The 27,393-nt window shown below is 66.7% G+C and overlaps 3 protein-coding genes across 6 annotated transcripts; 2 read left to right on the top strand and 1 right to left on the bottom strand.

Moving 5' to 3' along the window:
- Positions 1 to 1,099: 1,099 nt before the first annotated feature.
- DNPEP (aspartyl aminopeptidase) lies at positions 1,100 to 6,353 on the top strand. Its single transcript, XM_069781185.1, has 15 exons — positions 1,100 to 1,145; positions 1,252 to 1,339; positions 1,437 to 1,525; positions 1,614 to 1,727; positions 2,076 to 2,201; positions 2,340 to 2,470; positions 2,839 to 2,923; positions 3,396 to 3,503; positions 3,739 to 3,816; positions 4,176 to 4,259; positions 4,544 to 4,704; positions 4,859 to 4,898; positions 5,271 to 5,372; positions 5,733 to 5,900; positions 6,241 to 6,353. The coding sequence occupies exons 1-15, from the start codon at positions 1,140 to 1,142 to the stop codon at positions 6,289 to 6,291; spliced, it is 1,431 nt and encodes a 476-aa protein (XP_069637286.1). The 5' UTR covers positions 1,100 to 1,139; the 3' UTR covers positions 6,292 to 6,353.
- An 818-nt stretch (positions 6,354 to 7,171) lies between these two features.
- Positions 7,172 to 19,216, top strand: PTPRN (protein tyrosine phosphatase receptor type N). Of its 2 annotated transcripts, none has more exons than XM_069781181.1 (23): positions 7,172 to 7,337; positions 9,037 to 9,087; positions 9,278 to 9,391; positions 9,654 to 9,759; positions 9,893 to 10,091; positions 10,276 to 10,600; positions 10,810 to 10,926; positions 11,054 to 11,088; positions 11,211 to 11,497; positions 11,998 to 12,084; positions 12,224 to 12,303; positions 12,566 to 12,630; positions 15,059 to 15,271; positions 15,401 to 15,610; positions 15,700 to 15,847; positions 16,009 to 16,082; positions 16,381 to 16,458; positions 16,592 to 16,711; positions 16,823 to 16,989; positions 18,079 to 18,132; positions 18,246 to 18,310; positions 18,416 to 18,489; positions 18,596 to 19,216. In XM_069781181.1, the coding sequence occupies exons 1-23, from the start codon at positions 7,235 to 7,237 to the stop codon at positions 18,665 to 18,667; spliced, it is 2,844 nt and encodes a 947-aa protein (XP_069637282.1). In that variant the 5' UTR covers positions 7,172 to 7,234; the 3' UTR covers positions 18,668 to 19,216. The 2 variants fall into 2 exon arrangements, with proteins under 2 accessions (XP_069637282.1, XP_069637281.1); XM_069781180.1 differs by having other exon boundaries at positions 11,054 to 11,133.
- Positions 19,217 to 19,408: 192 nt separating this feature from the next.
- Positions 19,409 to 25,772, bottom strand: DNAJB2 (DnaJ heat shock protein family (Hsp40) member B2). 3 transcript variants are annotated; one of them, XM_069781184.1, is made up of 10 exons: positions 25,059 to 25,188; positions 23,970 to 24,059; positions 22,807 to 22,916; positions 22,333 to 22,386; positions 22,059 to 22,175; positions 21,786 to 21,875; positions 21,553 to 21,658; positions 21,342 to 21,412; positions 20,856 to 21,077; positions 19,409 to 19,853 (listed from the first exon to the last, which is right to left on the bottom strand). In XM_069781184.1, the coding sequence occupies exons 2-10, from the start codon at positions 24,032 to 24,034 to the stop codon at positions 19,843 to 19,845; spliced, it is 846 nt and encodes a 281-aa protein (XP_069637285.1). In that variant the 5' UTR covers positions 24,035 to 24,059; positions 25,059 to 25,188; the 3' UTR covers positions 19,409 to 19,842. The 3 variants fall into 3 exon arrangements, with proteins under 3 accessions (XP_069637285.1, XP_069637284.1, XP_069637283.1); XM_069781183.1 differs by lacking the exons at positions 19,409 to 19,853; positions 25,059 to 25,188 and adding an exon at positions 25,630 to 25,772 and having other exon boundaries at positions 19,860 to 21,077; XM_069781182.1 differs by lacking the exon at positions 19,409 to 19,853 and having other exon boundaries at positions 19,860 to 21,077; positions 25,059 to 25,191.
- Between the last annotated feature and the right edge of the window lie 1,621 nt (positions 25,773 to 27,393).

The raw sequence follows: 27,393 nt of genomic DNA, 5'->3' as shown, positions 1-27,393 counted from the left end.
CAGTGGGGGTGCTTGTTCCCTTTTGAGGGGGGGGAGAGGCAGGTGCTGGGGGGTGGGAGCATAAATCCAGAGCTGTCGCGAGCTGCCGGCACGGCAGGTCCCAGGGTCAGGGGCAACAGGACCGCCAGTTTCCAGTCCCCAGGACACGGACAGTGCCTCCAGCTAACAGGGTTCCCACGCCGGTAACTCAGGAGCTGGGAATCTGGCTGGCACTGAGCACCTGGGCCGCAAGCACCACTCACAGGCTGCCGTCTCCCTCCTAAGGCCGCAGACCTATTGCTGGGAAGAGAGGATCTTCCTAGGAAGCCATGCACGAGCAGCGATGGAAACCCAAAACCCCACCGCTACACCCAGCCCACGTAGGGGACCCAGCCAACGGCAGGAGCCACTCCGATCCGTGTGAGGCCCAGGGGTCCCATCCCCTAGATGTGCCCAGGCCGTGCCCCCGCTGGGGCTGGCAGGCAGCTGGGGTGCTGCCCGTGCCAACTCCCAGCACCCCTGCGCATCGCTGTCACTCAGGGACATCGGTCCCCAATATGGCACCAAGGGCTTGTGCCTTGTTTTCTGTGAGGGCTGAGCACTGCCGAGGTGGGGGAGCAGCAATGATGGGGGGCTGCAGCTTGGCTTACACCAGTGACTCACGCCAAAGACACCCCACCTGCGGGAAGCATGCGCGTTCCCCTGTGCACTTGCACCCCTGGGCAGCGTGGGGACAGCTGCAGGCGGGCCAAGCCCTGTTTTGGGGCATCCCCTACTCACCTAGTGCCCAGAACTGGGGTACCCCAGGGTGACCATCCCTGGGGACCCCATCCCTGCCTCTTGGCTCCCACCCCAGCCCCTCCTGCCTGCGCCCAGCTTCCACCCACCCAGCCCCCAGCTCTGTCCTGGCTTTGGCAGGCGCCGGCTTTGCCTGGCCCCGGACCAGGGTGCAGGGTGCAGGGTGCAGGGTGCGGATTGCGGGGTGCAGGGTGCAGGGTGCAGGGTGCGGATTGCGGGGTGCAGGGTGCAGGGTGCAGGGTGCGGATTGCGGAGTGCAGGGTGCGGATTGCGGGGTGCGCACTCTCGGGCCGCCTGGGCGCATTCCTCCGCGCCAGCAGGGGGCGCACGAGGGGGGGCGGCGGGGCGGGGCGGCGGCGGCCATGCAGGTAGCGAGCGAGCGGGCGGGCGGGCAGGCGCGGGGAGGGGGTCGGGCCGTGTCCCCGAGGGGTCCCGGCCCGGGGTGGAGATGTCCCGTAACGGTGGTGCCCGCAGGCGGCGGCGCAGGGCTCGAAGCAGGCCGCGCAGGCGGCGGCGCAGGAGCTGGTGAAGTTCGTGAACCGGAGCCCCTCGCCCTACCACGGTGAGGAGCCGCTGGGCCCGCCCGGCCCCCCCTTCCCCTTCCCCTTCCCCTTCCCTCGGTGCGGCCCCCCCGACGGCTCTCCCCGCTCTCCCCGCAGTGGTGGCCGAGTGCCGCAGCCGGCTGCTGCAGGCCGGCTTCCAGGAGCTGAAGGAGACGGAGCACTGGGAGGTGCGACCCGCGCAGAAGGTGGGCCCGGCCGGGGGCAGGGCGGCGGGGAGCGGGGGAGGCGGCCGGCCCTCGCCCCTGCCTCTCACCCTTGCTCTTCTGCCCCCAGTACTTCGTCACCAGGAACTACTCCACCCTCATCGCCTTCGCCGTCGGCGGCCAGTTCCAGCCCGGGAATGGGTTCAGCCTGCTGGGGGCCCACACCGACAGCCCCTGCCTCAGGGTAAGGCCGGCCAGCCGGCTGCCTTCCCCTGGGGCTGGGGCCTTCTCTGGTGCCCTCCAGTTTCACTCCACAAGAAAAAACTACCCTGACTCCCACCGTGCTCCACAGCACCGCTGCTGGGTCCCTACACCTCCCAAATCTGCCACCCAGAGTGGCCCGTGCTGCCCCCTGCATTGCTTCACCTGCTGTTTATCGCCTCTGGTGTCCCCTGTCCCACAAAGCACCTCCCAGCACTCTGCGCTGACAGGATCAGCAATGAAGCTCTGGGCGTGCTCTGCCCAGTACCCACCAGTTACCCAGTCCCTGGGGCTTTGCGGTGCCAGCAGTGACGCCTTTGCTCTTGCCCAGGTGAAGCGGCGCTCTAAGCGGGGGCAGGTGGGCATGGTGCAGGTCGGTGTGGAGACCTATGGAGGGGGCATCTGGAACACCTGGTTTGACCGTGACCTCACCGTGGCTGGGAGGGTGATCATAAAGGTGAGCCTGATTTGGGACAAGCACAGTAGGCTACCTGTGTGCCCCTGGCTCTGGGTCCGTGACTCCCACCCAGAGTGGGACCTACTGCAACCTCTCAGCCCTGCAGGCCTGGCCCCAGCAGTTGTCCTTGTGTTTCAGGACCCGGCCACGGGGCGCCTGGAGCAGCGCCTAGTACGTGTGGAGCGGCCCATTCTCCGCATTCCCCACCTGGCCATCCATCTGCAGCGCAGCATCAATGAGAACTTTGGGCCCAACACTGAGCACCACCTGTAAGGCCTGGCTCGGCCCTGAACCCTGGCCAGCCCTCGGGAGGGCTGGGACCCAGCTGGAGTGGTGCCCAGCCTCAGCTCTCTCCCTCTGGCAGCTGCTCATTGCAATGGGAAGGTCTGCAATGGCTTTTCTCAGCCCCACACAGTCCTCCCAGGAGATGCTTCCAAGCTTGGGACTTGGGAAAGAACACTGGGGTGTCCTGAGGTGACACAGTAGATCTGTACTTGAAATGTTGTGTGTCCTTGCTCCGTTTGGCATGGCAATTGCTCCGTGGAGGAGCAAGGCAGGCACCCCAGGAAGGGTTGGTTGTGTATGACCCAAGCAGGTGAGCAAAGCCCTTGGAACTAACGGCACCGTCTCCCCACAGGGTTCCCATTCTGGCCACTGCTGTGCAGGAGGAGCTGGAAAAGGAGGTGCTCATGGAGGCCACACCTTGCAATGCTGCGGCCCAGGTGAGCTGGGTGCTAAGTACTAGCAGGGGCGCTTGCTAGGACCTCACACTTGTCACCTTTGATTTCCAGTCCTCAGGGACCTGCCAGCAGGTTTCCCTTCTCCCCATGAACTTCTGGTAACGTTCCATTCTGCGCCTGAGCTGCGTACATGACGCATCTGCTCAGCCATCTCTTTGTTCCCACCCTGGTCTGTGGCACCAGGAAGGAGGTGCAGGCCCCGTAAAGCTATCAGGGTCTCCCTGGGGAGGCAGGGCAGGGAAAGGGGATTGCACAGAGGGCAGAGAGGCCCTCACTGCACCCTGCGAGTGGCCCTGCTGTCCTGTGTGAGGTGGGGGCTTGAACACAGGACGTGTTAGTAGGAGGGAGGATTGTGCCAACGTGAGTGGGGTGTGGGACGGCTCTGCCAGGGTGAACAGGGAGTTTCCCCTGCCATCCACTGCCTGCCCAGCCCGCAGGTCTGCTTTTTTCCCAGGCAGAGCGGCACAGCCCTGTCCTGCTTTCCCTGCTCTGCTCCCAGCTGGGGGTGAAACCGGAGCAGATTGTGGAGCTGGAACTATGCCTGGCGGATACGCAGCCAGCGGTGAGTAAGGGCAGGAGCGCCTCTCTGCTCGCACACAGCCTGCGGGCTGGCATTGCACAGGTTTTACCCGGCACACTTCCTCTGCCTGGAGCATGCCAGGGCTGGGAGCTGAGTGGAATGAGAGGCGGCAGCTCCTGAGGAGCAGAGATGAGGGGACTGGAATGGATACCCAGTGGCAGGTACTTTTTGGTGACCCAGAGCCTATGCCCTTCTCCTCCTGGCTCTCTGTCTGCAGACGCTGGGTGGTGCCTTTGACGAATTCATCTTTTCCCCACGCCTGGACAACCTGCACAGCTGCTACTGTGCCCTTCAGGTGAGCAGGAGGGAGAAAGGAGCCTGGAGGCCGCAGCATGGCCTCCATGCACCCCAGCTCAGCTTGGCGGGGCTGTGGCCTGGACTGAGGCTCTGCAGGGAGGTGTGTTCCTATAGGGTAGATCTGGCTTGTTGGAGGATCTGGGGTTGGATGGGGGGCGGGGCTGCCACCTTTGCTGGGTGTGGGGGGGTTCCCAGCAGCTCCCGGGTTGACTCCTGCTCTCACTGGGTAACGTGTGTGCCCACAGCTCCTTTCCTCAGTGCTTTGGGCTCTCCTGAGAAGTTCCTGCCAGCTCAGTGCTGAGCTTGCCAGGATGGGATGGCACTCAAGCTGGTGTCCTTTCTCCTCTAACGCTGCAGGCCTTGATTGACTCGTGCGCGACACCCTCCTCCCTCTCCCAGGAGCCCAACGTGCGTCTCATCGCGCTCTATGACAACGAGGAGGTGAGTGAGGGGCTCAGCCCTGGGGTGGCTAGCGCAGGGAGGGGTTCCATGTTCTTTGCTCTCCCCCAGCCAAGCCTAACAGGAGATAGATCCTAGGCCCTGGCGAGGCAAGGGGAGGTTTGCTTACCCCCTGTGGAGCATTGCCCAGGCAGGAGTGGGAAGCACTGGTGTGGTTGGAAGCACTCTGCTGGCTTTGGGGAGCCCCCTGTCACTTAGTCGGTCCCTGGGGTGCTGGGGGGGGGGGGTTGCACCATGTGGGTTGTGCTGACAGTGGTCCTTGGCAGGTAGGGTCAGAGAGTGCACAGGGCGCGGAGTCCTTGCTGACGGAGCTGGTGCTGCGCCGGATCTCGGCATCGCCGCAAAACCTGACAGCCTTCGAGGAGGCCGTGGCCAAGTCCTACATGATCAGCGCCGATATGGCCCACGCTGTGCACCCTAACTATGTGTGAGTAGTCTGAGCTGTGCCGTAGGCCAGGGCAGCCTGCTGTGCCAGCTGGGCAGACGTATCCCCGTCGTTCCCCAGGGAGTACAGATAGGATAGTCCTTGTCACAGCAGGGAGGGAGGGCTGTAGCATGAAACTCCTGCTTCTCTTTTGCAGGGACAAGCATGAGGAGAATCATCGTCCGGCCTTCCACAAGGTGAGGGCAGCCCTCTGCTTTGGGCTGGGACGGACGCTGTACGTCTCTCCTGCAGTGCTGTGAAACACCCAGCTGCTCCCTGGAGCACGGTCCCGGGGGGCAACTCAACGGCACTCACATGGGAGACATTTGTGCCGCAGCACAATTTGGCCATGCCACACATCTGGTGTTAATCAGTTGGAACCGCTGCCTTGGCCCTGGAGCCCTTCCCTGCTCTGAGCTGGGGCTGTCCCCATCCCCACGGATCACCCAGGGAGGGGAGAATGGACTGGTGGGTTGGGCTGGGATAGCATTGCCCGGGCACGGGTGTTTCCAGACACACCGACTATCCCTGGTGTCAATCACGGGCCTGCGGTGCCTTCCCTTGTGCAGGGCCCCGTCATCAAAGTGAACAGCAACCAGCGCTACGCCTCCACGGCTGTCACCGAAGCTGTTATCCGGGACATCGCCGCCCGCGTGGGTGTCCCTCTGCAGGTGAGTGGGGCTGCGCGAGCCCTCCGTGAACGTTACAGCTTGGGCCGCCACCCTGCCCTGCGTTCAGGAGAGGGGGGCCTGTGCCAGACCCCCACCCCTCAGTTACCATGCTGGTCCCCGCCGAGGTCTGCACTGCCTCCTTCTCTGGGGCTCCAGCTCAGGGGCTGCCTCGGGGAGCAGGCTCGGGAACAGGAGGGGAGAGCCTGGCCTGAGCACATCCCATCTCTGGGGGATTTTGCATCCTGGTTCGGGGATGGTGCTGCTTCCCCATCCCAGGTTGCCTCCCTTCGGGCCCCGGGGTCCCAGCTGGGATGCCGTCTGGGCAGCGTGGGCAGCTGCTGAGGCCGTGTCCCCGTGCAGGAGTTCATGGTGCGCAACGACACGCCCTGCGGCACCACCATCGGCCCCATTCTGGCCTCCCGCCTGGGGCTGCGCGTGCTGGACATCGGCTGCCCACAGCTGGCCATGCACTCCATCCGGGAGATGTGCTGCACCTCAGGGGTGCTCCAGAGCATCACCCTCTTTAAGGTGAGACCCGTGTCCCCTGTCTTGCACCAAAGCCCCCTCCCTGTTGCTCCACATCTCCCGCATCCCCGTGTCCCCATCCAGCCCCCATCCTTGGGGCTGAGCCTGGCCATCCCGCCGGTACTGGCTGCATCCGGAGGTGCCCCCTCGCATCCCAGCCTTCCCTGGCGACTGCCATCCCCAAATGGTTCCTATGGCAACCGGCGATATCCTTGAGTCAGTGATGGGTTACCATGGCAACGCGGTCCTGCTCTCTGCGAGGAGCTGCCTGCTATGACGCCGCGCATAACCCAACGGGGAGCCGCTGCCTGTCCCCCCACCCTGACGGCCTGTCTCCTTCCAGGGCTTCTTCGAGCTCCTGCCGGCGGTCAGCAGCAGCCTGGTGGTCGACTGAGCGCGGGGGGGAGGGAGCGGCTGTGGGCTCAGCCCTGGGGCCATTAAAGCGTCTCTGTCTCACCAGCGAGTGGTCCGTGAGCGTGGCTGGGGGCAGGGGTGATGGATCTGGGTGCCCCTGAGGCCAGGAGCGGGAGGTGTTCACCCCCCCAACAGCGGCCCCCTCAGTGCCGTGTCCCATCTAAGGGGCAGAACGTTCCCCCTGCCCCCCCTGGCAGAGCTGGGGAGAGGATGTCCCCTACCTCCTGCAGCACCAGGGCTGCCCCGTCCCGGGGGGGGACGACTGAGCCTGCCCTGCTGTGACCAGGGGCATGCTGTTGGGTCCTGCCTGGCACTGCCAGCCCCCTGCCAGCCCCGCAGCTGCTGCTGCTCCCTGCTGCTAGCGCCCTGCCCGGGGTTGGGACATTGCCTGCTCGCACCGGCTGGGGGCTCGGGGGCTGCCGGCTCCCTGCCCGCCCTTCCCGGGGCGGGGCCCCTGGGCGGAGGTGTGAGGGTGTGATCGGGAGCTCGCCGCTCATTGGGCTCTTCTCAGGGGCGTGGCCCGCGCGGGAGTCTGTGGGGCCGCAGGGCTGGGAAGGTGCAGCCGGTGATTGGTGGAGGCGCTGCCGGCGCGGTGGCACACCCCCGGGGGCGTGGCTCGCCTCCAGGGAGGCTGCGATTGGCGCGGTGTTTGGCCGACTCCCCACCCCCTCCCCCGGGGAGCGACGTAATTGGCCTCGCTCGATAACAGGGGGGCGTGAGCCCGACGTGCGGGTGGAGGGAGGGAAAGAAGTCCGGGTCTCTGACTGGCTGTCCGTCGGGGGGCGTGGCGCGGCAGCAGCGGGCCGCGCGCCATTGGCGGGGAGGCGGCGGTGGGCGGGGCGCGCGGCGCGGCGGGGCGCGGGTTGGCGGCGGCGGCGGGGGCGCGGCCGGCGGGTGCGCCATGGTGCGGCCGTGAGCGGAGCATGGGGCGGCGGCTCCTCCGGGCGCTCCTCTGCCTCCTCCTCCTGGCCGGCCGCGGGCTGCTGCGGGACGGCGGCGCCTCCGCTACCGCCACCGCCGCGCACGGTGAGACCGGCGCCCCGGGCAGCGCGGGGGCCGGGGCGGCGGGGTGGGGGGGGCGCGCTTCCCGGAGAGCGGCAGGGCAAGGGGGCTCCGCGGCCGGTAGTCTCGCTGCTGCCGTGGATGCTTGTCACGGCGCGCGGTCGCGGGCCTGGGTCCCGGTGGAAGGGCGGGAGAAGGTAGCTTGGGGGCCGTGGGTGCGTCACTGGCACCGGGGGGCGCCTCTCTCCTGGGGTGGCTGGGCTGGTGGCGGTGCCGGTGCTGGCCCCGGGGCGTCCCGCCGGCTGGAGAGTTGGTGCCGCCCCTGGGGCTGGCTGGACGGGACGGGACGGGAGCGGGGTGGTGCTCGCTCAGGGACCCTGCCTGGGGCAAAGCCGGTGCCCGGGGCTGCCGCAGGGATGGGGAGCCCCGGGCTGGTGCTGGGATGGGGAGCCTGGGGCAGCGGCCCTAGGCGGCTGCTCCCTCCGGGACTCCGGCGCCCTTTAGCCGCCCTCCGCCGGTAAGCTCGGCCCGCGAGGGCGGGCCGGTGCATCTGCTGTCCTCCAGCTCGGCCCGTGCGGCCCCTGCCCGGGTCTCTCGGGGACCCGGGTGCCGCTGCCGGTAGCAGAGCTGCAGCCCCCCCCGCACGGCACGGCCCCGGCGACCGCTGACTCACTACCGGACGCCTGGGGCTGCTGCGTCCCTCGTCCTCCGGTGGGCCCGGGAGCGCCGGGACGGGTCCGGCCGCACGGCGGGGGCCCCGCCGTCTCCGGGAGCAGGCGGGGGCTGGGACCGGAGCGGCTGCCACCGAGCCCCGGTCCTGCCTGGGGGAGTCTCCCGGGGCCGGTGCCGCTGCCCCTCCCGGCGGAGCGGGGCGTCCCGGCGGGAGGCGGCTGCGCCGCTTCAGCACCGCGGACAGCGCCCGCCCGGCCCCCGCCGGCCCGGCCCGGCCCGGCCCCCCGGGGGTCGCCCCTCGGCACCGGGGTCCTGCGCCCCGCACCTGCGTTGGCCCCCGCCCCGGGGGGAGCGGGGCCGTGGGTGCCCGGGTTTCGGAGACCCCCATCCCCACTTGCCCCCTTCCCCCGCGGCGGGCTCGGCGGGCCCCTCCCTCCCCTCCCCCCGGTTGTTTTCTCGTTCCTTCCTCGCCATCCGGGGCTGAGTCATCGCCTGCTGCCGTCTCGCTGCTGACGGTCTTGGACCGAGACGGGGGGGGAGAGGAAGGGGGAAGCCGCCCCCTGCCCAAGTGCTGCCCCCCGAAGGGGTTGGAGAGAGACACACACACACACAGAGCCCGCTGCATGTGTGCTTTGGGGTCCCCCTCGCAGGGAGTGGGTCTCTGGTGTCACAGGGCACAGTGCTGTGTCCCTGCCTCGTAGTGCCACATGTGGGAGGGCAACAGATGTGGTCTTGCAAGTATCTGCCCCCTCAGCCTTCCCTTCCTAACTGCCGGCACCCCAAAAAACTCCAGGCCTCCCCCTGTTCCCTAGAGCCAGGGGCAGGCTTTGTACACAGCCCCCATCTTGGCTTTGGAGGGGGGGGGCAGGGAAGGCTGGCATCGAGGCCTTGCCCTGGGCTACCAGGCTGTGCCCCCTACCACCATTAGCACCTGTGGCACGTTCCTGGATAGTTGGGGTCCCCAAGCAGCTGGTTATGAGCAAATGCCATTGGAGCCCCCCTCGGATGCTGTGCTGACTGGCCTGTCTGTCTGTCTGTCTGTCCATCCCAGGCTGCCTGTTTGACCGGAGGCTGTGCTCCCCCCAGGAGGTGTGTGTGCAGGGTAAGTGGTTAGCGGGGCTGCAGGGATCCCTTCTTCCTTCCCAAGGGGGTGTGGAGAGTGCAGGGCTGCTTGCAGGGGAACTTGGGGCGCAATGTGGGGGGCCATGGCAGGAGAAAGGTGGGGCTGTGCCCGCAGACCCTTGCCCCGGGGTGTTCATCCATCCGGCCCCACCACCTCCCCTCTCTTGCAGATGGGCTGTTTGGGCAGTGCCAGGTGGGCTCCGTGCAGGACAGACCCTACTTCCAGGTCACCTCTCCTGTGCTCCAGCGCCTGCAGGATGTCTTGCGGCATCTCATGGCACAAGGTGAAGGGGGGAGTGTGCAGGGACTCACTGCGGTCTGGTGGGGAGGGGGTGTCAGGCAGCAGTGCCTAGTGGCACTAGGGCTGTCTGGGGTCCTGCTGGCCCAGGGGCCAGGGTGGGCTGAGAGGGGTCCGGCTGATTCTGGGAGGATCAGGGCCAAACGTGGGCCATGAGACACAGGGTGAGGACACCAGGGCAGCTTCCTGTGCACTCACCCCTCGGTCCCCAGGCCTCCTCTGTGTCTCACAGCCCCCTCCTGTGGCAGGGCTCTCGTGGCAGGATGGCATCACCCAGTATGTGATCTCGCAGGAGATGGAGCGCATCCCCCGCCTCCGCCTGCCGCCATCACTGGAGCCGGTGGCCAGGGACAGGTAAGGCAGCACCAGTCGCCAGCCTGTGAGCAGAGCCCAGCAGGGCAGCAAGGGCTTTGCCCCCCCAAATGGGGTTTTGGGGGGGACCTCCCCCTTACCCAGGTGAGTTACCCTGGCACTGTTTGCCTCTGAGGTTCCTGCCCCTCCGTGGCTCCCCCCGGCGAGCCCCGCTCCCCGTGGACACCGGCCTGCCAGCGGCTCAGCATCTGGGACAACCTCCGCCGCTGCTGCCCTCCCCCCTGGTGCAGTGGTACCTGGAGCACCTCTTGCTGCCCCAGCCACCCCAGCTGGGCTACGAGGAGGGTCTGCTCAACCCCTACTCCTACCACAAGGTAAGCCATGGGGGCGAGCCCCCTTCTCCCAGGAGGAAAGGTAGAGATGGGCAGGGGGTTGCTGCACTCCCAGCACCCTCCTTCTGCTGGTGCTGGGGTGCCCCTCTGTGTCTGGGGTGCCCTGCCATGGGGTGGCAGGGGCCCTGTGGGGTTTGACCATGGCAGCTCTGTGTTTTGGTTGCAGTTCGGCTACCAGGATGGCGCTCACCAGCTCCCCGGCAGCTCTGGCAGGCAGAGCCCTGAGACCTCCTCGCTGCTGGGCCGGGTCCCTGCCCAGGCCCTTTTTGGGGCCAGCTCTGTGCCCTCCTATGGTGGGCAGCCAGGAACGGACGGGGCCCATCTCTTCCAAGACTTAGGCATGCTTTCCCTGCCCAGAGAGAAAGCCAGCCGCCCAGACCCTGCCAGCACCAGGCTACAGCACAGCTTGCAACTCCCTGGTGACTACAGAGACATGGAGGAGAGGGAGCGGCCAGTGCCCCTGGCTGCCCAGCCACCCCCTGCACAGACGGGTACCATGTCCTCCAGCCAGGCACCAGCCCTCATCCCCATCCTGTCCCCACAGCCACATTCCTCGTGGTTCACACTCTCCCTCCTCTTTGGCTTTGTGGCTGTGGGCAGCATATCCCCTCAACCCCACCTGCTCCTGCTGCTGCGTCCCCAGCCCGTGTTCCCTTGTGTGGATGCAGAGCATCCGACCTGATGCTGCATCCTCTTGCAGACGCTGCCCTGAAGAGACTGGCCTCCCTCCTGGCCAGCTATGGCCTGGGGCTGCCAGAGCTGAGTCCCCAGCAGCTGAGCAGCCTCTCTACCTTCCTCCAGCTGCTCCAGAGCTCTGGTGAGTAGGGTGCAGGGATGGGGCAGGCAGGCACTGGCAGCAGTGGGTGCCAGCATGCCCTATTTCAGGTAGGGGGTGTTGCGTCTCAGGGCAGGTGCTGCAGGACCTCTGTCTCTCTCCTTCCCAGGTGTTGCTGGCCCCGAAGTGCCCACAGCGAAACGGGTGGGTTTGCAGCAGGGTGGTGCTGGAGGAGGTGCCACGCCGCAGGTGGGATGGGGGGGTGGGGATGCAGCCCCCCAGGGCTCTCCTCAGAGATCCCAGCTCCTCCCTTTCCCTTCCTCCAGGTGACGGAGGGGGACATGCAGCACGCAGAGGAGCCAGTGCCCCCTTCCTCCACGGTGCCGCCCCCCAAAATCCCAGCCAGCAGCTCCCCAGGGGATGGGCCGAGGGGCAGGGCAGCGTCCTCGCCAGCCCCCTGGGCCGAGCCGCAGCAGGGACACGGCGGGGACGTGCTCAGCCCTGGGAAGCCGATCATGGTGGAGAAGAAGAGCTACACAGAGGCGAAGGATGGTGGGGCGCAGCAGGGCACACGGCCACCGGACGAGTATGGCTACATCGTCACGGACCAGAAGTGAGAGCTGGGGGTCGGGTGAGGGGGTGTTCATGTGTGGAGGGTCTGTATCCCCCCCGCACCAGCTGTCATGGCTCCCTGTGCTCAGCTGAGCCTGTTTGGGTCTGTGGTAGGGTCAGGTCTCCAGTGGGGTCAGCTTCCCTGTCCCCTCTCCACCTGCAGCCCTTGTCCTACCCCAAAACCTTCCTCTCAGCCCACACCAAAGCCAGAGCTCGCTACTGCAGGACGGGAGGCTGGGACAGGCTCAGCCAAGCATGTTCGCACAGCTGCCTCTGTGCATGCTGGTGTGCAAGGATGGGGGGGGTCAACTCACCCCCATCAACGCACATCCCCATGCTCTTACCTCCTGCCCACCCTGTGACACCCCTGCAGGCAGCACAGCCCTTGCTGCATGCATGGGACTCCCTGAGCCTGCCTGTCCCCCCTTCCCCAGCTGCGGGGAGAGTGGGCTCTTGCCTCAACCCCGCTGCCCACTCTTCACCCTGCCGCTGTCCCCACAGGCCCCTGGGCCTGGCCGCTGGCGTGCGGCTGCTGGAGCTCCTCGCCAAGCACCTCCACCTCTCCACAGCCAGCTTCATCAACATCAGGTGAGGGGAGCGGGGCTGTAGGGTGCTGCTGTCACAGCAGGGGCACAGGGCAGGGGGCCGGGAGGGACTGGGCTGTGGTGGGGATGGGGAGGGGGTCTGTTCTTCCTGGTCTCACGCTGTGTCCCCCGCTCCCTGGCAGTGTGGTGGGCCCTGCGCTCACCTTCCGCATCCGGCAGAACCCCCAGAACCTCTCTCTGGCAGACGTGGCCAGCCAGGCTGGTGAGTTGGGCAAGGGTCCCGCTGGTCCTGCTCCTCTCTTCCGCCCCCCCGCCCAGTTGTGGGGTGCCCCTTCCCAGGGACTGGGAGGAGGGGGCTCCCACTGTACATCCCAGTGCCCTTGGCTGAACCGGGCAGCTGTCGTGGGGTGGGCAGCTGTCATGGGGTGGGCAGCTGCCAGGGGTATCCCTTGGCTCTGTCTCTTGGGGGGTGTCTCTTGGGTGGAGGGGAAGCACCCATCTGACCATCTCCTCTCCATCCATAGAGCAAGTGAAGGCAGAGCTGGAGACAGAGCTGGGCCTGAAGATCGTGCAAACAGGAGTGGGAGAGGTAGGAGTGAGCGTGGCCGTCCCTCAGGGCTAGGGCAGCCGGGGACAGGGCAGTGGGGGTGCTGCCGCCAGGTACGAGCTGGGAAGCGCGCTGTGCCGCAGCCGTGGGGCTCAGGGGTCTTTGTAAGCAAGCTGTCCATGTGGGTCTGAGGGGTAGCTGAGGAGCAGAGGGCTCTAGGCAGTGTTTGGGCTGCTGTCTTGGAGACAGACTTGGGTTATCTGGGATGGGCCGGAGCAGGACTGCTCCAGTGACCCCCTTCCACCCAGCAATGTGATGTTGCCCACCTGCCTGCACTCTCAGGGCACTCAGCTCTTTCCAAAACAAAAGCTCCACAGGGTTTGAAGGCAGTTTGGGAGGGTCTCCTGGCGGCTTTCCCCCCTGCATCTAAGACCGGGGGGCTGCAGGCTGCACCCCACAGGGCTTATCCTCACCCTCGCCTCCCTCCAGCCTGTGCACCCCATCTTAGCTGTGGCCTGGGCACCCCCATGCTGGGCTGTGCTCATAGCACTGCAGAGACCGTGGCTAGGCAGGCAAAATGCCATCGTGTCCCCAGAGAATGGCAAAGCAGCTGAAGGCAGGAGTGGAGCAGGAGCCATCTGCTTGGAGAGGGGCAGCCCCTCCCCGTGCTCCTCTGGGGACCCCCAGGAACAGTCTCCTGGCGGAGAAGCAGGGGCTAGAGATGGGGGACTGAGCCTGCCTCCTGTGTTTGCAGCCTGGGGAGGGGAAGTGGTGCAGCACCTCCCCAAACCGGGGTCCCTGTTCCCCACCCTCCTGCTCTGTGGCCGCAGCCGTGGGCAAGGAGGAAGGAAGGGGGGGGACCTTGGAGGAGGAGGAGGCCATGGAAGAGGGGTGGCCTGGCCACCGAGGCAACCCATCTCCCTCAGCAACATGTGGAGCGTCGCTATGGCAATGCCTTTTGATGTGACGAGTGGCAGGAGCTGGGAGAGATGGCAGAGATGAGGGAGCTGGAGCTCAGAGGAGGCTGTGGCAGCTTTGCGAGCCCTCTTCTGCACAGATGTCCCCAGCCCAGACCAGCTTGTGCTTTTCCTTCATTCCACCTCCAGGCTCTGAACTTGGTGGGACTGCTGCAAGATTTGGGGAAGGAGTGACACAGAGGCAGGGGGACAGCAGTGCCCGGGCAGCCCTTGGGAGGGAGGTCCCTTCTGTCCCCACTGCCCCGCTGACGTCTCCAGACCTTCTGAAACCTGCAGGGCTGCTCCTGCTTGGGTGCCCCCAGGACCTGGGAGGTGCTGGTCCTGGCAGGTACCCCTGGCTGCAGGGCTGGCTGGGCCCTGGCAGCAGTCACACTGGCCCACGGGCACAGGGGCTGGCAATGCTGGGGGGGGCAGGTGACAAGGGGACCCCTGGGGCAGGGGCATCCCCAGGCGGTGATGATGATGAAGTAGGTGATGATGACGCAGTGTTCCCTCAGTAACCTCATCAGGCTCATAGCCAATGGGAGGCCGTGGCAGTGAGGTAATGCTGGGTTCTGGCACCTCATTGGGTACAGGGTATTTGGTGGTGGTGATGCCCCACCATCCCTGTGCTGCCCCAAGACCTGGCTGTGGGGGAGCAGCATCCTGATCACCAGCGGCTCTGGGACAAGGCCCTGGTGGGGGTCTTGGCCCTGGGGGGGTCTTGGCCTTGGGGGGAATCTCATCCAGCAAGGGCTCAGCACCATCCTGTCCCAGCATGGGACTGGCACGCATTGGGCTGTGCCTCCCAGCCACAGGGAAGGAGCCCTGGAGGCCCTGCCTGCAAGGTGGCAGGGGCTGCTCTGCATCCCAGCTGAGGAGAGTGATGGGGAGGACCTGTCCCCCAGCCACCACAGCTGGGATGGCACCAGCCCTCTGGCAGTGCTGGCACATTCCCCCATGGTCTGCCATGGAGCAGTGGCTGCAGGGGAGAGCCAGCCCCATCTGGGGAAGTTCCCTGGTGGCAGCAATTGCTGCCCTGGACCCAGCGCTGCAGTGGCCCATCCTTTGCCATTAACCCCTTGGGCTGAATCTGGCCCTCCTTGACCTCCAGCTGGGCAGGAGCCCATTGAACCCGAGTTCCATGGAACTACGACCTGCCCTGGAGGGGGGCAGCCCGGGCTGGGGCTGTCCCGGGGAGCAGTCCTGGGTGCTGGGAGTAGGGGAGCAGCAGGTTGCGGCTGCCTGGGCTTGGCCAGGCTCTGTCCCCTCCCACAGCTCCAGGGACACACCAGTGTGAGCAACATCCCATGTGACATGCAGGTGGGTGTACCGTGCCTCACCCTAGTGACACCCAGCACCCCAGTGACACCAGCTCCACCCCAGCTGAGGGTGGTGGGAGAATCAGCACAGCACCGAGTTCCCTTGCTCTGTTTTAGCCCCCAACAACCCCAAATGTGGTGCAGAATAGAGTCGATGCCCCCCTGCTAACCCTTGCTTGGCTCTGCCCACAGCGAAACGAGGCTGCTGCCTACTCGCGCCCATCCCACTTTGGGGACAGCTTCCACTCAGTGCTGCTGACCTTCATCGCACTGGCCTGTGTGGCAGGAATCGCCATCGCGGCCGCCGTGGCCTTCTGCCTCCGGCGCCATGCGAAGCAGCGGGAGAAGGAGCGCCTGGCCGCCCTGGGGCCCGAGGGTGCTGCTGACACCACCTTCGAGTACCAGGTAGGACCCCACAGGATGCGGGACCCTGCGGGATGTGGCACCTGCTGCATCAGCATCACTCAGGGTGCACAGGGCTGCCCTGCGGCAGTGCTGTGCCAAAGGGACAGGGCTCTTCATGGGGTTCCCCAGGAGCTGTGCCGCCAGCACATGGCTGCCAAGTCTCTCTTTGGCCGTGCTGAGGCACCAGCAGCACCGGCAGAGACCTCGCGGGTCAGCAGCGTCTCGTCCCAGTTCAGCGATGCCCCGCAGCCCAGCCCCAGCTCCCACAGCAGCACGCCCTCCTGGTGTGAGGAGCCCGTCCAGTCCAACATGGACATCTCCACTGGACACATGATCCTGGTGAGCTGGCCTGGTGGGGTGGCAGCTCCCCTTCCTGGCCCCCCATGTACCCCCGGGCTGCTGGGCTGACCCCCACCCCTCTGCCCTAGGCCTATATGGAGGACCACCTCCGCAACCGGGACCGGCTAGCCAAGGAGTGGCAGGCTCTCTGTGCCTACCAGGCTGAGCCCAGTATCTGCTCCATTGCCCAGAGTGAAGCCAACCTGAAGAAGAACCGCAACCCCGACTATGTGCCCTGTGAGCATCCCAGCCACCCTGCCCCAGGGACCGGCTCCCAGGGCCATGGCAGGAGGGCGGTGTGGGGCACGGGGATGCTTGCGGCCACAGCAGGCTGCGGCACGGGTTTGCCCCCAGCTCCCCTGGGCACTCGTCACATCCCCTGGCCTCCGTTTTCCCAGATGACCACGTGCGGATCAAGCTGAAAGCTGAGAGCAACCCGTCCCGCAGCGACTTCATCAATGCCAGTCCGATCGTGAGTGATCACTGGGGGCTCCTGCCCACCCACCCCGCTCTGTGATGTGCTCAGCCCAGGCGAGGCTCCTGCTCTGGGATGGAGCTGGACTGAGCTCGCATCCCCGTGGGCTACAGATGTGAGCAATGTGCCTGCCCCATTGCTCAGACATGGTTAAAACCCATTTCCCTCCTGGCTGTGGCACCCAAAGTTCTCTCCCCAGCCTTCCCATCACCCCTGATGTATCCCCCTGCTCCTCCCAGTGTCACTGACCCCTGGCCAAGGAGCGTGCGGTCTGACATTCCCTTTCCCGCTCCAGATCGAGCATGACCCACGGATGCCAGCATACATCGCCACACAGGGGCCGCTGTCCCACACTATTGCTGACTTCTGGCAGGTGAGCATCACCCAGCTGTGCCAGCCCATCGGGGTCCCTCTGGGTGCTGCCAACCAGATGGGTCACTGCGGCTTGGCTACCCTCCTGCCTGGGCTGTCACCCAGCAGTGACACCCCCCATGCCTTGCCTGCAGATGGTGTGGGAGCATGGCTGTACCGTTATCGTCATGCTAAGCCCACTGGCTGAGGACAGTGTCAAGCAGTGTGACCGCTACTGGCCAGACGAAGGCTCCTCTCTCTACCACATCTACGAGGCAAGTGTGACCAGTAGCCTGTGGGAAGGAGCATCCTCCAGCTGCTGTCCCACTGAGTGAGTGCAGCCCCCTGCCTGGTGCTGACACCCACTGGCTGCTTCTCTTGGGCAGGTGAACCTGGTGTCGGAGCACATCTGGTGTGAGGATTTCCTGGTGCGCAGCTTCTACCTGAAGAACGTGCAGTCGCAGGAGACCCGCACCCTGACGCAGTTCCACTTCCTTAGCTGGCCGGCCGAGGGCATCCCCGCCACCACCCGGCCCCTCCTCGACTTCCGCAGGTGAGTGCCCCCCTGGTGCCATGCCAGCCCCCGGGAAGCCAGCGGTGTTCCCGACCTCAGGGGACTGATGGGCGAGGACATCGCTGCCGGTGTGATGAGGGTCAGGGACGTGGCATGGACTGGCTGGGGGGGACGGGGGGCTGCCGTGCATGGGGAGGAGCAGAAGAACCAGATTCTGGCCAGCTTGGAATGAGGGTCAGCGGAGCTTGGTGGGCAAGAGCCCTCCAGGCTGAGGTTGCCAGGGCTCTCCAGCCTTCATGGGGAGGGTGGAAAAGTGCTCTTCCCCAGAGCTGGCATGGGGGACAGTACTGGCTGGCACCCTCCTCAGCTGTGGGTACAAGAAGAAACCCCCGGAGCCAGCCTTGAACAGCTGTAACCCATTGCCCCCCATGCCCTACAGCCAGCAGCAGGTCCCCAGCTGGCCTGGGGAGAGGGCTGCGGGGCTGGGACTGCTCCCAAGAGGGCTGCGGGCAGTGCCCGCTGGGTTCTCGGGGTCCCTGGGTGGTGGTGGGCTCCTGCCGGGGGTTGGCCGGTCACTGTCCCCCAGTTGCGTGGGGCCAGGGACCCTGCTTAGAGCAGTGGGGGGTCCCTGAGCACATTGCTCTCCTCTCCGCCCTGCTCATGCTCTCTCTGTCTCTCTGTCTGTCTCTGTCTCTCTCTCGCAGCTGCCAGTGTCATTTTTGTGATTTGCAGCTAGTAATCTGGCTCCAGTTGCATAGTCACAAAAGTGATCGTTGGCAGCCGTGCCTGCTGCATGGAGCATGCCGGGAGCCCCACCGGCGCCTGGCCCCCAGCTTCGCGCCCCACCGGACCAGAGCTGCTCCCTTGGGGGTCCTGTCACTGCTCCCCTCCCTGGGCTGGGCACCCAAGGAGCCAGGCTCCTCTCCCTGCCATGGTCCCTTTCCAGCCATGGCCCCCATCCCGTGCCCAGCACCGCTGGGGAGGCAGGAGGAGCTATGTGCTGGACCCCTAGGGCCACATCATCGGGTGTCCGCTGCCCTCCCCCGGCTTGGCCCAGCGAGGAGCACCTAGTGCAACCTTGTCCCTGGCATGGCAGGGCACTGACCTTGCTCCCTCTTATCCTTGTAGGAAGGTGAACAAGTGCTACCGGGGTCGCTCCTGCCCTATTATCGTGCACTGCAGGTACTGCCGGGGAGGGTATGGGCTGGGGGGTGGCTGCAAGGCTGGGACCTGCTAGCCAGCACCAGTCAGTCCCTGGAGCCCGTCCACCTGGTCCAAGCGTCTCTGTCTTGCAGTGATGGTGCAGGCAGGACTGGGACGTACATCCTCGTCGACATGGTCCTGAACCGAATGGCCAAAGGTAGGTGCAGGGCAGCACTGCTTCTGCCCTGTCCAGAGGGTGCAGGGCCATGTGCTTGACCTGTGGATCCCCCCTCCTAACACCCTTTTTCCCCCTCTGCCCCAGGTGTAAAGGAGATAGACATAGCTGCTACGCTGGAGCACATCAGAGACCAGCGGCCCGGCATGGTGCAGACCAAGGTACCCCCCCCCCCCCAAACTGGGGATCCCCTCCCTCCCTGAGCACACACAGCCCCTCGGGCTGGGCTGGTGAGGACCCTCATGCCCCCCTGCTTTGCTCCCCCAGGACCAGTTTGAGTTCGCGCTGACAGCTGTGGCCGAGGAAGTGAACGCCATCCTGAAGGCGCTGCCACAGTGATGGCAAGGAGCCCTCCCCTCTTGTCTTCCCCCATGCCCCCCTGGCTTTGCGCGCTCTCCTCGCCCTGCCCGTGGGGCTGCTCTCCCTGTAAAGTGCTGTCTGTGCTGCTGGCTCTGTTTCCCCCCACCCTCCCCAGCCCCCCCTGCCCTCCCTCCCCAGGGCCGCAGGGCTCAGCCCCTCTGCGTGCAGGGCACAGAACCCTATCGCACCCCATGCGCTGCAGAGGGGACTGGGCTCATGTCCCCTGCAGAGGAGGGGACCAGGTGATGCTGCTGGGAGTTGGCTGTAGGCCCCCCCCCAACCACTCTCCTGCACCCCAACCTGGTGGTCCTGTGTCAGCTCCCTCCCTGTGCCCACGTTGGGGGCAGGAGTGGGCAGGGGCTACCCTATGGTTGGGGAGAGCACTGGATGCAGGGGGGCCTGGCCCAGCCCTAGGTCCCCTCCATGTGCTCCCTGCCTCGTCACTCGAGCAGAAGAAAAATTTCTAGAGAAATATAATTTTGTATCTTGATGTGAATAAAGTTCTCGTGTCGCGTTTGTGCAGCTGCAGCCAGGCCTAGCCTCTGACTGTGTGTGTATGGGGGGGCACAGGGAGACCCCCATCCCTGCAGAACAGCCTGCACCTTCCAACCACCAGACAAGTGCAGTTGGGCCTGGGTCCCCCCTGCATGCAGGCAAGGATGGCGGGGAGGTGGAAAGGTCCTGCAGTGCCCAGCCCAGAGACACCCTGCAGGCAGCAGCTACTGCAAACAGGTTTATTGACGGCTGTCAGCAGAAGGGGGTCAGGGAGGGGGGGCTACAGCGAGGAGGGGGGCAGAGCCCAGCCCCGCTGGCTGAGCCCAGCCATGCTGCCCCTCGCTGCTTCCCACCAGCACTCCCCTAGAAGCCTAATCTACAGCAACCCCCCTCCAGCCCCCTCCCCTCCAGCCACCCATCACCACCCTCCCCACCACCTTGTGGTGCCCGGGGCATCTCCCCCCCAACCCCGGGTATTGCTCGGCTATAAGCCCTGTCGTGCCCCCCCCCCACACCCCCCCCCCCGCCACATCCCACGGAGCCAGAGGGTGCTGGGGGAAGGGGGTGGCAGGGGGTGGCCGTGCAGGGACAAAGCGGAGTCCTGGCTGGGAGAGCCTCCGTGGGCGAGCGGGCGTGCGCGGTCCCCGGGCGCAGCAGCCTCAGAACACACCTGGGGAGACAAGCGGAGGGGGGGACACAACAGCACCCGTGAAACCCTCCTCGGCCCAGGGCTGGGGAGGGGCAGGGAGGGAGGGAGGAAGGTCGCAGGAGGAGGAGGAGAGCCAAGGCAGGACCACTGGCAATGGTGAGGGTGGGAACGCCTCTGAGCATCACTGAGGGTCACTGCTGCTGCGGGAAGCAGGGAGGGACAGTACCCCCAGGCCAAGGCCGGGGGGGAGGGAGGTGACAGTGCCCTGTAGGGTGTGCAAGGCATAGGGAAGGGGGTGACCAGGCAGGGTCTGCAATGGGGAGGACAGAGGAGGAGGAAGGGCTACAGGCAGGAGCGACAGCATCCAGAGGGGAGAGACAGACACAAGGCACCAAGCAGAGCCCACGTGCACACACGTCCTTGAGAGGAGGGAGAGCCCGACCCAGTACTCCCCAGCCTGGGCAGGGGCAGGCAGCAGCCAGGGAGGCACCAGCTGGAGCCCCTGCCCATCTGCAGGGCAGGCAGGGAGACAGGAGCAGGCAGAGCTGGGGCATGCCTGCCCGCGGGCACCCCACGCTTCCAGCAGCCAGGGCAGGGAACTGCCCCTCTTCCCGGGACCCCACCAAGGGCCCCTCTTCCAGCCACAACCCCCAACTTTGGCAACCCCCCACCCCGGGGTGCCACCAGCCGCCCACCCACCTGAGCAGCAGCAAGGAGGCAGGGCAGGAAAGACCCCCTCCCTTGCTGGGGGAGGCAGGAGCAGAGCCCCAGGCAGCGAGACCCCACCCCTCCTTTCCTCTCCCTCTCCCTCGGTGGGGGGGGCACAACCCCAGCCCCACGCTCAGAGCAGGGGGCAGTGCCACTGCTTCGCTTTGGGGACAGGTTCGTGCCCCGCTCTGGCGGGGCTGCCGGCCCCCGGCGGTTCCCGCTCTGGGCCCCCCCGGGGACCATGGGCTCTGCGGGCAGAGGACGGGGTGCCGGGGCTGCCCCCTGGCACCGGCAGGGCGCCGGGGCCATGCCCACCTGCTCGGTGGTGCCCCGCAGCCTCCATCTCGGAGAGGCTGTAGGCCATGGCCAGCTGCAAGTCCTCGTCCTCGTCCTCGCTGTCCGTGTAGAGGCAGACGGGCGAGGAGCTCGGGGGCCGGTGCGGGGCGGGCGGTGGGGGCGAGGGGGGCCGTGGGCTGGGGAAGGCTTGCTGTTCCCGCCGGCTCAGCTCCAGCCCCAGCGCCATGTCATCAGGGACGCCTGTGGGGACAGGGGCAGGCGATGGGGGTTGTGTCCGCTCCAACTCCCCAGAGCTCGCACCGGGCCCCAGCAACTCCTGCCCACCCCACCAATCCTTCAGGGCAGAGCCCCAAACCAGGGCCGACCAGGGCTCAGACCAAAACCAAGCCTGGATGCAGCACCCCCCTGCCACCCCAAAGGAGGAGAAGGGTCCCCAAAGGGAAAGGGCGCCGGGAGGTGGCACTGCCAGACCCCACCAAGGCGGTCTGCGGTGCTACTTCTCACCATCGATGTGGATTGACTTCAGCTCCCCGTCCTCCTCCACTTCCACCCGCTCCCGCCCGTTCTCGATAATCCTGCAGACAGACAGACAGACAGACGGATGGATGGACGGTCAAGGGCCAGGCAGCCAGAGCATCGCAGAGGCAAGCTGCATGGTCCAAGGCCCGCCGATGAGGGGGTCCGCAGAGGCGAGGTGGGCCGGCACTGCCCTCACCGCTTGGTGGTGATGCGCCTGCCATTAACGAAGGTGGTAGAGGTGGAGACGGAGCGGAAGCCCAGCCCTGCGTCGGCGCCGGAGCTGAATGACGAGGCGAAGAAATCTGGAGAAAGGAGTGACAAGGTCGGTGCCAGGGTGGGGGCAAGAGGAAGGCAGGGGACAGACCCTGCGCAGGGGGACACGGTGTCCCGGGATGCCCCTGACGGGCAGGGGCTGGCAGCGTCTCCTACCTGAGGATCCTGGGAAGGAGGAAAAGAAGTGGCTTCCCCCGTGGTGCCGGGGACCAGGTCCTCGCAGCTCAGAGAAGGGCAGCATCTCATCTGGAAGGCAGGGCCTTCCCCATCAGCATTGGTCCCGTGGCTTGGCGAGCCAGGAGCAGGGCACTGCTGTGGGGACCCCTCGCTGGGGCCAGCCGTACACCCTGTTCCCAAGCCCAGCGGCTGCCCTGGGGCCAGAGAGGTGCCCCAGAGGCAGTCGCCGCCCCCCCCCCCCCCCACACACACCAAAGAAGTCAGCGAAGGGATCTCGCCCGCCGAAGAACTCCCGGAAGACGTCGTGAGCACTGCGGAAGGTGAAGGTGAATTCGGGGGCCCCGGCATCGGCCCTGGAGCCCCCTGGTCCTGCCAGAGGGAAGAAACTCGGAGTTAAGTGGAGCCCTGGGTGGGAACACCCTGAAGGGCAGGGAGCCCCAGGGGGGCACAGACCCACACCAGGTCTTCAGACAGGGCTGTATCCAGACCTGCACTAACCCCCCCTGGCCCTGCTCACCCAACTCACCTGCCCCCATGAGTCCGTCCTTGCCGTAACGGTCATAGACGTCACGCTTCTGCTCTGGAAGGAGAAGAAAGGGGGCTGCGGGGAAACCGCCTGCCAGGCATGGGCAGGAGGACTGATGCTTCCCCCAGCCAAGGAAGGTGCAGAACAGCAGGGAGCAAGAGGAGGGGGGTGGCATAAGCCCCTATTGCACCAGCACTGCTCCCAAACCCAAGTCGGGGCATCAGGCGACAGTGCGCAAGCCTCAGCCCCACTGGGGAGACCTCATCCTGGAGGCCAGCACCCCAGCATCTTTCCCAAGAGCTGTTTGGGGGATGTGTGAGGAGGTAACTAAGCCCCACAAGCCAGGCTAAAGCTGGAGGGACCCGCTGCCTCCCAGGGATGTCCAGAGATGACACCTGGGTGAGCCCAGCAGCAGGACACCCCAGCAGCCCCAAGAGCAGGGGACCCACACGAGACTGCACCATGGCCTCTTACTGTCCGACAGCACTTCGTACGCCTCGGCGATCTCCTTGAACCTTTGCTCAGCATACTCCTTGTTGTCTGGGTTTTTATCCGGGTGCCATTTCAGCGCGGCCTTCCTGTACCTGCACAGATGGGCAGTGATGGGCACGCAGCAGCCTTCGGGCAGTGGGGGCTCCTGTGCCAGGGACCCCGCTCTGAGCACACGCCTCCAACTCTGTGGGCAGGGGCACCCCGAGCCCTCTTCACCCAACGCCCTACAGCCTCAGGCATCAAACGGGAGCTTCCTGGACTGGTTCTGCCTCCTGAGCAAATATTTGCAGCATGACCCCAGCGGTGCAGCCTGTCCCCACCTCAGCTGCCTGTGGCAGCGGCTCCAGACTATGCTCACAGGTTTGCTCCGGAGCCTTCCCGGGCTCCACTGTGGGCATGCAAGGACCAGAGGTTGCTGGGGGGCTCCTGGGGCCAGGTGAGCACAAGCAGCCCTTTCCTCCTGCCTGCAGCTAGCTGGGGTTAACCCAGGCTGCCCAGCTTCTCTCACCCACTCTTAGGAATCCCCCCCAGCAGAGACCTCTGCCCCCCACCCAGGCAAGCCACCAGTCTGCCCCTATTCCCCCCGGTGATGCCTTTCCCCAGGGAGAGCAGCAAGACCTCGGCAGGGTGCCAGGCAGGAGCTGCAGGAGGCTCCGTCCACCCCCAGGGCTCCCCTGCAGCACCTGGGGTGCAGCACATGACCTGCCAACGGGGGCCCGGTCCGGTGCCGGGGGACACGCTGCTCCTCTCCCCTCGAGCTCCAGCCCCTTGACCCTGACGCCAGCAGAGCCCCCACGCCCCAGCTCTCTGCCATCCCCACACCCTCTGGCAGAGAGAGGGGACGCCTCCAAACACCGGCGGGACCCACCTCCTGCCTCCAGCCCCAGTTCTGGGCTGAGAGCGGGGACAAAGGGACCAAACCCCACCAAGAGATGCCTTTGTGCGGCAGTGAAGCCCAGCCCCGCTCTGGCCTCCGCACAAAGGAAACAAAGGCTGGATTGTCACCTCTGGAGCTGGGCCCTGTCCCCACTGGCCCCGCAGGGAGCCCCCGCCTCGCTGGCGCCCAGGAGTGGGGGGGGGCGGGGGGCAAGGGTGGCTGGGGCTGCTCTACCCGGTGGGCAGGATCACGCCAGCCACACACTTACGCTTTCTTGATGTCGTCGGCGGTGGCATTGCGGCTCACCCCCAGCGCTTCGTAGTAGTCCACCATGACGTGTGGCTGTCCCACGGGGTCACTGCGGGAGGGAAAGGCAACATCAGGGGGTCCGCAGGCACAGCCTGGCAGCGCCGGGTGTGAGGGACCAAGGGCGGGCTGCCCTGCCCTCCCCAGACACCCCAGCCACCCCGCAGGTCCCCCCGAGAGCAGCTCAGTAGCAACCCCACACACAGCTCCCCAGCACCCTGCCTGCACCTCGGCCACCTGGATGCAGGCACAGCCCCAGCCGGGGACCCATTACTCCTGCCGCACCGCCGTCCCACCTGCATCACCCCAACTTGCCCAAGCAAGGGGACAGAGATCCTCGCTGCCGGCACCCCTGGTCTGCCCTGCTCTCCTCCAGCTGCCCCAGCTCCCCTCCCGTCCCCCCCCGGGGGGCTCTGTCCTGGGGCGGGGACGGGTGGGGGGAGAGGCAGTAGGAGCAGCCCGCTAAGGTGCTTAGCGGCTGGAGCGGATTAAGGGCTCAGCGGGGACCCTCCCCATCCCCGGGCATCCCGGGGCACTTCAACCGGCCGGCCCGCTCCGGATCGGGGACGGGAGCGGGATGCCGCCGCTCCAGCCCCCCGCGAGCCCGGGGTACCGACCCCCCCGCCCCATACTCGCCCCCCGCCCGCGCTGCCCGGGCGCATCAGCTGACGGGGAGGGCGACGCTGGCACCGGCACCAGTACGGCACTGGGAGCGCGGCGGGGCGGTGCCGCCGGGGACCGCCCCCCCCCGGCCCGGCTGTAAACACGGCGCTCCCGGGGCTGCCCGGCCCGGCACTGCTACTGGAAGTTTCCGTTCCGCCCCCCCCTCCCCGCCGCCCTCGCCACCACCGGCGGGCAGCCCTGGGCTGCGGCCAGCGGATCTAAGCCAGCGGGAGGGGCGGGGGCGGCAGCACGGGAAGGGAATGCACCGGACCGGCTCCGCTCCCCGCCCCCCCCGCCGTCCGCCGCTCCCCCGCTGCCCCCGCTGCCCCCTCGCGCCCCGCTCCCCCCGCACGCCCCCCCCCCCACGTCCCCCCGGTCCGGTGCCCACCTGAGTGCCGCAGCCGAGCCCTCCCCGCCCGCCCCGGGCCGCCCGCGGCCGGCGTCGCGCGTCCCCCCCCCTCCCGGGCCGCCGCGGGGCCTGGAGGCGGGCTCCGCTGGCCGACGAGCGGCGGCTGCAGCCAACCGTGGCGCCGCCGCTTCGTGACGTCACGCGCTCGCCTTTCAGGCGGGTGAGGTCATAGGGAGGCGTGCTTGAGCGCGGAGCGGGGCTTCGCCGCTGCCCGGCCCCCCTTTCCCCATCCCCGTCCCCGCAGCCCGGGAGGGACCCGGCCGGGGGCTCCTGCGCCCCGCCACCCCCCAGCCCAGCCCCGCCGTGCGCCGGCCGGGCATCCCCTGGGCGAGCCGCCCCCCCCCCCCCCGCCGTGGGGCGGGGGGAAGCGTGGGACCCTCGAGGGCGGTGCGGGAAAACCAGGCGGCGGCGGGAGCGCCCGGCAGGGTCTGCCTGCCTCTGGCTGCGCTCTGGGCCCCCCAGCTCCGCGCCCGCCCTCCCGCCTCCAGGGGCTGCGTGTGTGCCCGGGGCAGCACCGGCGAGGGGGGCGGAGAGGGGGGGGAGCACTGACCTCGCTCGCTGGCCCCGGTGGTGCAGCCAGTGCTGCGAGCACACCGGGGCACGGCCACCGCCGCGGGGCAGCCCCCGGGCTCCGCTTGCCGCTGGCCTCCTGCCGAGTCAGCTGCCCGACTGGTTCCTGCAGGAAAGGCCAGCGGGAGGGGACAGCCGGGGTGACTCAGCGCTTTGCCCGGGCCGTCCCGCCGCGGGGCGGGGGGGCGACGACATGAAGGGGTGCAGCCTGCCAGGCTGGCGGCACGGGTCCCTGCCAGGAGCCGGAGCCGCCTGGCAGCACTATGGCCCCGGCAAAGCATCACCAGCCCTGCGCCCTCCCCAGCCCTGCTCAGGCAGAGAGGGGCCGGCGACAACGAGCCACCCCGAGCACCAGGGTGCCCAGGCACCCGGAGCACCGGGGCGCAGGGGACGGCCACGCACCGAGAGCTTTGATGTGGACTTTCCCTCTGCACGGCCCCTGCCCGGGCAGCCGCTGCGGGGGGGCTGTTCTCACCCATCCTCAGGGTCGTGGGCAGTCTTAAGGCCACTCACTGACACCCATGAACCTGTCCTGGCCACAGAGATCATACTGTTCCCCCTTGCTGTCTGGATGGGAGAAGGAGAGAGCCTGGTCTCTCTGCAGGGCCAGAGCCTTTTGGACCCCCGCCACCCCTGCGCTGCAGCTGGGATATCTTCCTTACCTCCGGTAAATCCCTAGCTGGGAAGCCTGGCAAACTTTCCCAGTGCCACTTTACCTGGCAGGCTGGGGAGACCTGAGTGTTGAAACAGGCCATTCCCAGCGCTCCTCAGGGACCAGTTTCAGGACAGCCATCCCCCAGAAGAGCCTTCCCCAGCCATGAGCAGTGGGCCTGGGTGAGCACCGGGACGGGTGAAATGCCAAGGACGTTTCCTCTGCCAAGGAGCATCTCCTCTCCAAGGGACGGGACACCCATCCGCTGCTGTCAGACAGCACTTGATGATTTCCTTGAGCGACTGCTTGGAGTATTCCCTACTGTTGGGGATTTTTTCCTGGATGCCATTGCAGTGCTGCCCTCCTATACCTGCCTGCCGAGGAGCAGGGAGCGGGCTCCCTGGGGTGGCTTTCTCTGGCCAGGGTGCCTTCGCCGGCTGCCAGGGGCTCTGATTCGGCCCATCTGCCCAGCAATGGGTGCAGGGCTGGCCCGGGCCGGGCTGGCACGGGCACTAGATGGAGCCACAGGCTGCTTCGCAGGGACCCCATCCTGCTGGCTGGGAAGCCGAGGAGATGCCACCAGGACCTAGCCCTGTCTCGGCACCTTGCTTTCCTTTCCCTGGCTTTTGCAGCAGATGTGGGAACAAGGAGGCTCCAGAGCTGCCAGGTCTCAGCCCACTCGACAGGGAGGCCTCTGTGCTAGGAAAGAGGAACCCACATGCTGGTCGCGACTCTGGAGCCAGGGCAACATATCGCTGCTGCCTTTATGGCATGTGTGTCACTCATCCATGAGATAAGGATATGCAGTGAGAAGGACTTACACCTCCCTCATGTCCTTATGGGAGGCTGTGCGGAGTTGGGCAGTAGCCCACCACAGCGCTGGTAGCAGAGAGGACGTGGTGCCAACCACACCTTGCCCCAGAGCTGCCACAATCACTCCCCTACTCAAACCAGGAAAGCCAGTCACCTTGCAGCAGCTGAAGAGAGGTAGCCCATCACCTCGCTGGTGCCTCGCATGGCACGTGCCTTCAGCCACGGCACCCTGCCCTCTTTTCCCTGCCCTTTCCTCCTAGGTCTGCCTGAAGTCCTGTT

This window comes from Haliaeetus albicilla, chromosome 4, assembly GCF_947461875.1.
Source record: "Haliaeetus albicilla chromosome 4, bHalAlb1.1, whole genome shotgun sequence".
NCBI lineage: Eukaryota > Metazoa > Chordata > Aves > Accipitriformes > Accipitridae > Haliaeetus > Haliaeetus albicilla.
The sequence above is the reverse complement of the archived record's forward strand: the minus strand, read 5'-3'. Positions and strand labels throughout refer to the sequence as shown.

What these genes read in the sequence shown, in the direction of transcription:
- DNPEP (XM_069781185.1), top strand. An exon ending in CGCTCTATGACAACGAGGAG is followed by an intron (nt 4,260 to 4,543) that starts GTGAGTGAGGGG and finishes GGTCCTTGGCAG; the next exon opens with GTAGGGTCAGAGAGTGCACA. An exon ending in GCGTGGGTGTCCCTCTGCAG is followed by an intron (nt 5,373 to 5,732) that starts GTGAGTGGGGCT and finishes GTCCCCGTGCAG; the next exon opens with GAGTTCATGGTGCGCAACGA.
- DNAJB2 (XM_069781183.1), bottom strand. Translation starts at nt 24,034, where the DNA reads ATGGTGGACTACTACGAAGCGCTGGGGGTGAGCCGCAATGCCACCGCC. An exon ending in GCCGACGACATCAAGAAAGC is followed by an intron (nt 22,917 to 23,969) that starts GTAAGTGTGTGG and finishes CCATCTGTGCAG; the next exon opens with GTACAGGAAGGCCGCGCTGA. An exon ending in TCCCTTCGCTGACTTCTTTG is followed by an intron (nt 21,876 to 22,058) that starts GTGTGTGTGGGG and finishes CCTGCCTTCCAG; the next exon opens with ATGAGATGCTGCCCTTCTCT.
- PTPRN (XM_069781180.1), top strand. Translation starts at nt 7,235, where the DNA reads ATGGGGCGGCGGCTCCTCCGGGCGCTCCTCTGCCTCCTCCTCCTGGCC. An exon ending in CCAGGAGGTGTGTGTGCAGG is followed by an intron (nt 9,088 to 9,277) that starts GTAAGTGGTTAG and finishes CCTCTCTTGCAG; the next exon opens with ATGGGCTGTTTGGGCAGTGC. An exon ending in GAGGAGGTGCCACGCCGCAG is followed by an intron (nt 11,134 to 11,210) that starts GTGGGATGGGGG and finishes CCCTTCCTCCAG; the next exon opens with GTGACGGAGGGGGACATGCA.